At 41.4% G+C, this 12184-nt stretch overlaps 1 protein-coding gene across 6 annotated transcripts in view; it reads right to left on the reverse strand.

The window, feature by feature from the left end:
• LOC147026311 (breast cancer anti-estrogen resistance protein 3 homolog) overlaps positions 1 to 12184 on the reverse strand; it is a 212911-nt gene that overhangs the window by 193175 nt on the left and 7552 nt on the right. For 3 of the 6 annotated variants that reach the window (XM_085881597.1, XM_085881599.1, XM_085881596.1), the window contains 2 exons: positions 6598 to 6697; positions 3808 to 4081 (listed from right to left, as the gene is read on the reverse strand). In XM_085881597.1, the coding sequence (XP_085737723.1) occupies positions 3808 to 4081; positions 6598 to 6697 (374 nt within the window). Of the gene's footprint in view, positions 1 to 3393; positions 3459 to 3807; positions 4082 to 6597; positions 6698 to 11068; positions 11089 to 11692; positions 11885 to 12184 lie in introns of those variants that run through there. The other 3 variants (XM_085881598.1, XM_085881600.1, XM_085881605.1) reach the window with 3 other exon arrangements.

Raw genomic sequence — 12184 nt, forward strand, 5'->3', positions numbered from 1 at the left:
GAGTTAATCAATCATTTATTTTACACCACTCCCTCCCAATTGCGACACCATGCGCTGCAAGACGGCATTGCCGTGCAGCATGGAAGGCGCCCCGGCGATGTCTCATGCTGGATGATTCTTTTTTATTTATTTAGCATGGGGGTGGTGTACTTTGAATGTACCGGTACTTGTTGTTACTTACGAAATCTAAAGATTTTGTAAGTATATTGATGACTCCCATCCTCTGTTTGTGTGTTTGTGTGTGTGTGTGTGTGTGTGTGTTTGTTTGTAGGCACGATACCTCGAGAACGGAAGAAGCGACCAATGTCAAATTACACCACGTGATTCAGGAGGGTGATGGCAAGCACTGATTAGATTTTGGTCAAAATCGGTCAAAGGTCAGGGTCACAGTGAGGTCAAACATCCAAAACATGATAACTCGAGAAAAGTTACCACAGGTATTGTTGACGGAGCGTGAGTTTGGAAGATTGAGGTAAGTTCGGCGGAATTTGTGTGTCAATTCGTTGAGTTACGGCTGTTTTAAAAATTTCAGTGTGAGCACCCATGGTGCAGAACGCCTTGCCTAGTTGTAGGCCGCATTGTGTTTTCGATAAAGATGGTGTTTAAAAGTCATTTTTCATCCCAATAAAGCTTATCGTCGCATGCCTGACTCGCTAAGCCGTCGGATGGTGTAAAGATTGTTTGTGGATGGCCGAACATTACGGTTTTATGACTTTGATAAAATAATATTAAATAATTCCGTAAATTCCTGTGGAGAAATGGAGTATTTTTGCTTCGGTCAACGTTACGAGTTCATTTTAACTTCGATTTTAATTTTGTCTTCGGCTTTTGGGATCACTTCGGACGCTTAACACTCGGTTATCGAAATTCTGGTAAAAATCAGATGTTTTGGAGACGCTTTAGGATTGTATAAAAATATTTCACCCGCCGCGTCAAGGCTCGTCACGTGGCGCAGCGCGCTCGAGCAGACGCGTCGTTGTCAACAAAAGGTTTTGCGTGTGCGCGCTGACGTCATCGCGCTCGCCCCGGTGTCCTTTCGAGTTGGGGGGGGGGCGTCGAGTGTGACCTTTACGTTACGTTAATCCGCGGTAACTCGAGAATGGAAGAAACTATCAATGTCAAATTACACCACGTGATTCAGGAGGGTGATGGCTTGCACTGATTAGATTTTGGTCAAAATCGGTCAAAGGTCAAGGTCACAGTGACGTCAAACATTCGATTTTTGATGGTTTGGTACAGAATCATCATAGAAACTTCTGGTTTGCGTCGCTACCTTCTCGAGAGACAGCTTTTATTAGACAAGGTCAGAGGTCAAGTTGACGATTTCGTAAGTACCAGTTTATGACTGCTTGTTTTCTTGTTTGATTGCTTTTTTGTCCGGTCGATATGTCAGCCTTCCTTCGAGCTCGGAACCTGAAATTTGGGGACAAACGTGAAGACGTGCTTTGTCAAAAACAGTAATTTTTTGATTAATTAATAATATGATTAATTACTTATTTATTTTCTTTCTCATCTGGGCAATATCTCAGGCACTTTTTGAGCTAAAATGCTGATATTTGGACATGGCAATGACCAAGTGATTTGGCTATAAAGGGCATTTTTTGATTTATTGATTAATCAATTAATGAATTAATTATTTTCTTTCTTGCTTGGCTGGGCGACATCTCAGCCATCCTTTTCGCTCGGAAGCTGAAATTTGGGGACCAAAGTGAAGATGTGCTTTGGCAAAAATGTTGCTTCTTATTTTTTGATAAATCATTTAATTGATTAATTTCTTAATTATTATCGATTTATAAATTATAAATTTATTTGTGTTATTTCTCATTCTGGTAATATCTCAGGCATATTTTGAGCAAGGCAACTGATATTGGGACATGACAGTGAACAAGTGATTTGGCTATTAAGGGTATTTTCGATTTATTGATTTATCAATTAATCGATTAATTATGCATTTTTTCGATTAATTACTTATTTTCAAAAAGTTACAGATTCGGATGAAACAGTGGTGGTTGAGGTATGCTATCAACCAATTGATTGAGAAATTTATTATTTTACGATTATTATTTATTATTTTAATTATGCAATTAATCAATTATTGTACACCGCTCCCTCCAAATTCTGACTCCATGTGCAGCAAGTGGCATCACCGGGCACGGAAGGTGCCCCGGCGATGTCGAGCTGGAGGATTATTATTTATTTATTTCACATGGGAGCGGTGTATTTTGAATGTACGCTACTTATTTCATTTATCTATGTTTTCATTTGTGAATGTTGTACAATAATTCTGTCATTTTTTTCCGGTGTACCGGCTTCAATGTCCATCGGCACGAAAAATTTCAGCTGTTTACGTCACCCGGAAGGTCCCAATCTTTAATATCAGTCAGTCATTCAGACCCGAGACAATGGGGAAGCATGGTAATTTTGTGTGCCAATGGACATCGAAGCTGATACACCAGGAAAAATCACAGAACTATATATATATATATATATATATATATATATATATATATATATATATATATATATATATATATATATATATATATATATATATATATATATATATATATATATATTCATGGGAGTTCACTACAGTTAAACCGCACTTGCAGCTCCTTCTTCAACAAAGCATTTTGTCTCTTGACTCATGGAGCTTCGTACCACATGCAGCGTCACAGCTCTATCTTCAGTTGGTTGTCACTCCTTTAAACCAAGAGACTACGAGCATCGAACACCTTTTGGTGAGCAGCTTATTCCCATGGGCACTGGCCATTTATGACACCAGTCACCGAGTGAATCAAATTATTTCATGGACACAACACCGAATTGGCCCACTGGTGATATGCCATTTCTTGCTTCTTGTTGAATTTGTGACTCTATTCACCCACACGCAAGCTCAACAGCTTATGGGACGCTACTCAGACTGGATGAAGTCATCATCCTTTAGCAGTGAGTGGAAGTCCATAACTCTATTTTCTATACAACTACGAAGAGAAGAAGGGATCCGACCTTATAAGATTGTTTCATGACTTTCCAGTGCACCAAGCATCCAGGCATACAATTGTGGCAGTATAGGTTATGGATGTCAGTCTGGTATCAAACAATGAACAGCTTCAATTCATATTATTATCCTGCTGCTTTATTTTACACTACGCTATTCACACCAACTCAGGCACAACTTTGTACATTCTTGGACAACCTTGGGATCAACTTTCTTTGTGCTTGCCACCATCTCTCTTCTAGAAGAACAGCAAGTATTTGCCAAATTCATGTTTTTTGCTAAAAAAAAAAAAAAAAAAAAATTTGCAGCCTCACAGAATTGTTACCTTGACGATGTGACAAATACTCATCCACTACTTTAAAAAAAAAGTACTCAATCACACCAACAATCACCTTATCTTGTGCTGGCATCGCATGGAGAAGTCTCGAGGGATCAGGACAACCTGGCAAGCGCAAAATGTGTGTGATGGGTGTTGGGCGTGCTGCAGTGCATCGTAAAAATTCCACGAAGCAGCCACGCACAGCTATGATGGGGCGTGGTGCAGCCAGATTCGGGTTGTGGTGGAAGTTTGTTCTGCCCAGTTTAGTTTCAGAGGTGAGAGTAAGAGCATTGCGGGCATAGACATATGTTGGATGCGATTTCCAAATCAACGGTTGGAAGGTCAACTGTTTGAAACCGAGTGACTCTCAAAAGCTGGTATAACACTAAAACACTTCATAATATTTCATACAAATCACCTACATTAATCAGTTGTTAAAAATTTTAAATGATAAATGAGATGAGTAATGTAATATATTTAAGCTTACATGTCATTTTGATCAGAACGAAAGTGTTCTTGTAGCCTCTCCATCGGGTGTCTTTGATGTGCCCTCCTGCTATTCCAATGCTGCCATGGTGCATCAGCCACCCTGTGGTGCTCGCTTTCACTGCCCATTCGCCTCAAGCCATGCCGTGCAGACGAAGACATACTGAGAAAGGCTGTGTCCAAGGAGATTGAACGCTGGTAGCGCTGCCATCTCGAAAAAGTCTGCTGAAGATCTTGAGTGCCCATGGGCCCTCGTAATGTTGATTCCGCAGAGACTGCAAAAAGAATGAAGAGAATGTGGCTTTGATTTCTTGGCTTGCATTTTCTTTTGTTGAATAAAATGTGTTTTGCAATCTGAGTACAGGTTGGAATTGAATCCATTGCCATCATCATTCAGAACAACACTTTTTGGGAATCATTCCGAGGAACGTTAAGCCGGGTGTCCCGTACGCTAGCATTGGTTGGTAAATGCATCCCATGCAACCTTTTGACAGAAGTAGGCTATTGTGTGCTGGGAGCCTGGAACCTTCGTGAAATTCTAAATTCCTGCCGTAAATTACAGCACTCTGTGATGGAGTGGCAATCTGTCAAGGATGAGTTGTTAGCTACTGAAACCTTCATGACTTGATATGAGACCATGGTATACTTTGTTTCAGGAGTATGGAACTTTGGAAAGACAGATCTCCCACCCTCCATTCTTGCTGAGCAAAAAGGAGGTTAAATAAACCTTTAGGTAAATTGATACAGCTACAACACCCACAGGGTGCAGCAATTAAACTTCCAACAAGAGAGAGCATTTAACAATGCAGACCCTCACAGGGGTATGTGTACTGTTAACCCCTTTCACACCAAGCTACTGTTCCATCCCCATTAAAACTTCTACATTTCCTCCTTATTTAAACAAACCAGAACAATACCAACTTTAAAGAAGACTTATTTGGATCAAAATAATTTTCAAAAGTACAGGCCTATTTTTATTTCGCCTTAATTATCTCGAAGATTCTTGAACACATGATTGCCATTCAGCGGCTGCAATGCCTGAACTAGCAGTATCTGTTAGAAACCCTCCAGTCTGCTTTTTAACAGTTATACAGCACTGATTGCCCTCTTGAAGGTTAAACAACACTGAGATTGCCCTTCTGAAGCTAACACGCCATTGATATTGCCCAATTGAAAGTTAAACAGCACTAAGACTGCACTTCTGAAGGTTACACAGCACCAAGACCACATCCTGAAAGTTACACAGCACTGAAATTGCACGACTGAAGGTTACACAGCATTGACATCACGATGTGCTGTCTTCTACAGAGTTGAACTAGAACGGCACTCGGTACAGCACATACGGCTCTGCCAGACTGTACAATTTACGTTTTGTATCCCACAAATAGACGGGATCTGGAGTCAGACCTGAACTAAAATTGAATAGGCTTGTTCTTCTCGCCTAACCAACACATCTACCAAGTTTCGTCTGAATCAGTCCTCAACTTTTTGAGATGTCTGACTATATGTCGTTTTTGGCCGTATCTCTAAATGGTGAAAAATCACTTTAAAATTCTCGGAATCAGATCCGGATTCGGATCTCCACCAAAATCGAATCAATTCTTCCTTTTTATACAACCAACCTGCCCACTAAGTCTTGCCCAAAGCCTCAAATCTGTCCACAAATTTTTGAGATATCCTGCTATATGTCGTAGTTGGTCCTATCTCTCAATGGTGAAGAATCGCTTAAAAAATTCTCAGATGTGGATCCGGAATCAGATGTTCACCAAAATTAAGCATTGCTGTTCTTGGTCGGTCACCGACACACAAAAATATTTTCAGAACAATTGCATGAAAACTGTTACTTTTAACAGTTGAAACAGTTACTTTTAATAGTGAAAGTACTGTTAAACTACAGGTTCGTTTTCTGATTCAAGTTCCAATTCATGTTGAAAATATAGCGTTCAATTTTAATTAAGTTGTTCCTCAATCATAAAGTGACATTTGTAGACAGACAGACAGACAGACAGACAGACAAACAAGTGAACCAATTTATTAACTCTGCTTTTTGTTTTGTGCACACTTGGGTAATGATATTACTGTGGACAGTTTTTGCAAACTTAAGATATCAGAAGATTGAGAATTTATGTTAGTTAAAAAATAAAAAAAATCCATCCATTCTTTGATGCTCACCAAGTGTAAATCCTTCAAGGAAACAAACGTTTTCCAAATGGTCTCAGGCTCATGGAAGAGTTTGTACATGAATCACATGCAAGACAAAGACATTCTGGAGATATCAGTGTACTTTTACATGTAGGACAATAGTATGACTTACAAGAAAATAGACAAATAAACCGATCAGATGGGATTGGAACATCAGATCACAGATCAATCCCATCGTGTGCTGCCTTTTTGGCTGCTGGTTGCGTCATTGGTTAGGGGCGTGGCTATGCCGCTGATGCAGTGCCTCAATTACCAGTACACTGGAGCTCATTTTGTCGACCTCGGAAGGATGACAGGCTGAGTCAACCCCCTGCTGTTAATTCAGTGGCCAACGGGGCTCGAACTCAGGACCCTAGGATCCCAATCCACCACCCTAACCACGAAACCAACACCAGGCTACACAGATGGATGAGCCTAAGGTTCAGACTGGAACACTAAACAGGTCATCCCAAAATACTATTATCAACATCATGCACTTGTACAATGTGAAAAGCACAATGTAAATTCCAAAAGATTTATGATCTTGGATCTACAGTATATACATTATACATAGATGAATCAATGATTGTCCAAAGATGTGGCACCTTACCAAGATGCAGCTGCTTCAGGCCAGATACCAACAGGAAAAGGTGCTGCCTGTCTCGGACGCCCAACTCCTGCAGATCTTTGATATTCGCCCACTGCAGGTCCTGCAAACCCAAACAGATTTTACTCGCAATTAAACACTCGAGGGCCATACGTCATTGAGCACATTATTGATTTATCTCCTTAAAAGCACAAACATAAGTATTAACAAGGACAAATGTGGCCAAGAGCGAAGAAGAAGAAGAAGAAGAAGGCGAAGAAGGCGAAGAAGAAGGCGAAGAAGAAGGCGAAGAAGAAGGCGAAGAAGAAGGCGAAGAAGAAGGCGAAGAAGAAGGCGGCGAAGAAGGCGGCGAAGAAGGCGGCGAAGAAGGCGGCGAAGAAGGCGGCGAAGAAGGCGGCGAAGAAGGCGGCGAAGAAGGCGGCGAAGAAGGCGGCGAAGAAGGCGGCGAAGAAGGCGGCGAAGAAGGCGGCGAAGGCGGCGGCGAAGAAGGCGGCGAAGAAGAAGAAGAAGAAGAAGAAGAAGAAGAAGCTCTCTTGGAGCCAGCGTTCGCGGCTAAAAATGGAATGATAAAGGACAAATAAACAATATTTTGTATGGTGTAGCAATTGTCTCAAAGCAAGAAAATTTGAAGGAATGTGTAATTAGTGCAGATTAAGGGATGTCTTTTGGGTACTACACGATGAGCTGTATGGTGGTGGGGTGGGTAAAGCCTTGTTAAATTGCCCTCATCCATCTGGGTTCAATCCCAACGACTGTTGAGAGTAGAAATGTTCCCACCATGTGACGGAGTGGAATCCTATCTAAGATTGCGTCTTCACCACAAACTCACTGTGAGTGTAGCTATCATTGACTACTCGTGAGTGCAGCTCGCAATCAATCAATTGTACAATACTGTTGACAGTGCGTCGGTACTGCCGAAGTAATTCCGTGGGAAAGATTATGTTAGGTGGTTTGTATACACTACCTGTCAAAAGTTTTAGAACACCCCCATTTTTCCAGCTTTAACTGAAATTTAAGCAGTTTAAAGTTTCAATGTACTCTGAAATTAAAGCATAGAACAAAGAAACAATTGCAGATAACACAGAAATCATGGAATCGTTTTGTTGAACAAAATTTAATCTAAATTTTTGACTCATCAAAGTAGCCACCTTTTGCAGATACAACAGCCGAACATACTCGTGGTTTTCTTTCTACAATGGAAATCAAATATTGTTTGGAAAGTTCTTCCCAACACGGTTGCAGAAATGTGTTGCACAGGTCGGTTGCTTTGCTTTCATCCTTCTGTCCAGTTAATCCCAAACCAGCTCGATGGGGTTTAAGTCTGGAGACTGTGCCGGTCATTCCATGATTTGAAGCCCACCGTGTTGTTCTTTTCTTCTAAGTTAGTTCTGACATAGCCTGGAGGTATGTTTTGGGTCATTATCTTGATGTAGGATGAACCCCTGACCAACAAGGCAAAGACCAGAGGGTATTCCATGGGGCTGAAAAATGCTGTGGTAGCCCTTTTGGTTCAGGGTGCCAGTCACTCTGTGCAAGTTGCCGACTCTGGATCCAGCATAAGAGCCCCAGATCATCATGCTTCCTCCTGCATGTGTGACAGTTGGTGTCACACACTGAGGAACCATCCTTACGCCTACTCGACGGCGTACAAAAACCCTGCGTGATGAACCGAAAATTTTAAATTTTGATTCATCGGTCCCCAAGACCTTCCAGTTTTCAATAGTCCACTGGCGGTGCTTCATGGCCCAGGCAAGCCTCTTTTTCTTATTTTGCCATCTTAATGGCTTTCTTACTGCCACTCGACCTGTCAAACCTGCAGCTCAGTCTTCTCTTCACAGTTGAAACTGAGACTTCTTTACTTCGACCAGTGTTAAGCTGTGTTTGAAGCTGTTGTCCTCTAAGCCACCTATCACGCAAGCTATTGACTCTCAGAAACTTGTCTTCTGGTTGTGTTGTGGCCTTAGGTCTGCCAGAGCTCTTCCTGTCAGAGTTTCCTCCAGTTTCCAAATGCCTTTTGATGGTGTAGGAAACTGTATTCACTGACACCTTGGCCGCTTTGCAATTTCTTTGAAGGAAATACCTACACTTTTAAGGGTTATAATGGTCTGTCTGTCTTCCTTTGTTAATTGTCTTTTTCTCGCCATTATGAAAGCAATATACGACTTCCTGCAGCGCAATATTGTCCAAATAATGCTTCAGAGGGTGTAGCAACACAGTCTGTTCCAACACTGCTTTTATACAGACAGAGGGTTTGTAACTAATCAACAAAAGTTGGGACACCTGTAGCAATTGTTTGCATCAACGTTCAAGGCAGAATTTACTTCCATTGCTGCAGAACAGCTGCAGTTGCTAACCCATTACTTGTTCCCTGAAAAGGCCCTTTTTTAACAACTCTGAAATTTACATAATTTTTCAGTTTTTGGTAACCTAAACTTTTTTGTTAACCTCTGGCAGTTTACCACTTTACTTTGTACCATTTCAGGTTATTCACTGGACCTGAACTGCTTAAATTTCAGTGAAAACTGGAAAAACGGGAGTGTTCTAAAACTTTTGACTGGTAGTGTATGTGGGCTGGTTTGGTTATTGTGGCTGGTTTGGTTATACTTGATTGTTTGTATATATGGGCTGGTTTGGTTATACTGGATGGTTTGTATATATGGGCTGGTTTGGTTATACTGGATGGTTTGTATATGTGGGCTGGTTTGGTTATACTGGATGGTTTGTATATGTGGGCTGGTTTGGTTATACTGGATGATTTGTATATATGGGCTGGTTTGGTTATACTTGATTGTTTGTATACGTGGGCTGGTTTGGTTATACTGGATGGTTTGTATGTATGGGCTGGTTTGGTTATACTGGATGGTTTGTATATGTGGTCTAGTTTGGTTTATACTGGATGGTTTGTATATGTGGGCTAGTTTGGTTATACTGGATGGTTTGTATATATGAGCTGGTTTGGTTATACTGGATGGTTTGTATATATGGGCTGGTTTGGTTATACTGGATGGTTTGTATATGTGGGCTAGTTTGGTTATACTGGATGGTTTGTATATGTGGGCTGGTTTGGTTATACTGGATGGTTTGTATATATGGGCTGGTTTGGTTATACTGGATGGTTTGTATCTGTGGGCTGGTTTGGTTATACTGGATGGTTTGTATATATGCGCTTGTTTGGTTATACTGGATGGTTTGTATATGTGAGCTGGTTTGTATATACTGGATCGTTTGTATATATGGGCTTGCTTGGTTATACTGGATGGTTTGTATATATGGGCTGGTTTGGTTATACTGGATGGTTTGTTTTATATGGGCTTGTTTGGTTATACTGGATGGTTTGTATATGTGGGCTGGTTTCGTTGTACTGGATGGTTTGTATATGTGGGCTGGATTGTATATACTGGATGGTTTGTTTTTATCGGCTTGCTTGGTTATACTGGATGGTTTGTATATGTGAGCTGGTTTGGTTATACTGGATGGTTTGTATATATGGGCTGGTTTGATTATACTGGATGGCTTGTATACATGGGCTTGTTTGGTTATACTGGATGGTTTGTATATGTGGGCTGGATTGTATATACTGGGTGGTTTGTATATGTGGGCTAGTTTGGTTATACTGGATGGTTTGTATATGTGGGCTGGATTGTATATACTGGGTGGTTTGTATATATAGGCTGGTTTGGTTATACTGGATGGTTTGTATATGTGGGCTGGATTGTATATACTGGGTGGTTTGTATATATAGGCTTGCTTGGTTATACTGGATGGTTTGTATATGTGAGCTGGATTGTATATACTGGGTGGTTTGGTATATATAGGCTGGTTTGGTTATACTGGATGGTTTGTATATGTGGGCTGGATTGTATATACTGGGTGGTTTGTATATATAGGCTGGTTTGGTTATACTGGATGGTTTGTATATGTGGGCTGGATTGTATATACTGGGTGGTTTGTATATATAGGCTGGTTTGGTTATACTGGATGGTTTGTATATGTGAGCTGGTTTGGTTATACTGGATGGTTTGTATATGTGGGCTGGATTGTATATACTGGGTGGTTTGTATATATAGGCTGGTTTGGTTATACTGGATGGTTTGTATATGTGGGCTGGTTTGGTTATACTGGATGGTTTGTATATGTGGGCTGGTTTGGTTATACTGGATGGTTTGTATATGTGGGCTGGATTGTATATACTGGGTGGTTTGTATATATAGGCTGGTTTGGTTATACTGGATGGTTTGTATATGTGGGCTGGATTGTATGTACTGGGTGGTTTGTATATATAGGCTGGTTTGGTTATACTGGATGGTTTGTATATATGGGCTGGTTTGGTTATTTTGGGTGGTTTGTATACGTGGGCTGGTTTGGTTGAACTGGATGGTTTGGTTATACTGTACTAATTTAACATTGCCTTCACAGCAGTCAGCCTGGGCAGGAATTTAAAATTTGTTCAGGGTGCCGGCGATAACTCACTTACTATTTGCAAAAGACTGCGGAATCTTTAACGTCCACCAAAGCCACGCACCGGCAGACAGGCCTTCTGGCTTGATGTCTATCAGTGACACACATTGATACCTCATCCTGCCTGTAAAACACCAGGGTGAGAGTTTATAGCTGGCTCAAGATTGAAACCTGGGCGAAGACTGTTCGCGAAGACTGTGCGCGCATCAATGTTATCCTGCCTGCTTGATGGTTATTCCATTGTTCTAATACACTAGTACGTGGCCGTACGTGCAAAAAAAAAACCTTTCAAACTGCGAGCCAGAAACAACAACCACACAGGCCGTTCCTTCGCTCTCTCGTGCCCGTACTTGCGTGGCCGTACGTGCAAGCAGAAAAAAAAAACGTTAAAAAAACCACACAGGCCGTTCCTTCGCTCTCATAAATGACGACTGGATTGGGGCATTGTGTTTATCTATAAATGCGGATAAGAAATCGAGAAATTATTCGAATGCAGTAAGTCATCACTATCCGGAAGTAGTGCGTGCCCGTACGGGATGTTCACATGCATTCCACGAATTATCGCTTTCATTGAAGGAACAACTGCTGTGATACTTACACACACAGAGTTAATTAAAATCAAAATTAAAATCAAGTTTACCTCCCTGTCTTTGGTTGCCATGACATTCGCTGCCATTGACCATTGCCACTCCTACGCCACGGGAACGAAGGCGTCCTTTCCCCATCGTAACCGGCACGGCCCGTGACGTCATCGTCGGCAGGCCGCCCACCGGCCGACGCAGCAACGTGTCATGTCATTGGTTTGGTAAATAAATGGCCGCAGCAACGTGTCCTGTCATTGGTTGGTAAATAAATGCCCATAACTTGGGAAGCACTTGTCCGATTAATATCAAACCTTGAAAAGGCACATCCTCAGGTCCCCAGTAATATACCTGGCAAGTTTCAATTAGATTGGACCAGTGGTTGGCAAGAAACATCGGTCACAGACACACTCACACATTGCTGGAATTATAGATAGACTAATACATGCCCGTAGGTGCATGGCCGTACGTGCAAAAAAAAAAAAAAAAATTCAAACCGTGAGCCAGAAACGACAACCACACAGGTCGTTCCTTCGCTCTCGCGCCAACCA

The sequence above is a fragment of the Eptatretus burgeri genome, chromosome 5 (genome assembly GCF_056783735.1).
Source record: "Eptatretus burgeri isolate ZD-2024b chromosome 5, Ebu_testis_v1, whole genome shotgun sequence".
NCBI classification, from domain to species: domain Eukaryota; kingdom Metazoa; phylum Chordata; class Myxini; order Myxiniformes; family Myxinidae; genus Eptatretus; species Eptatretus burgeri.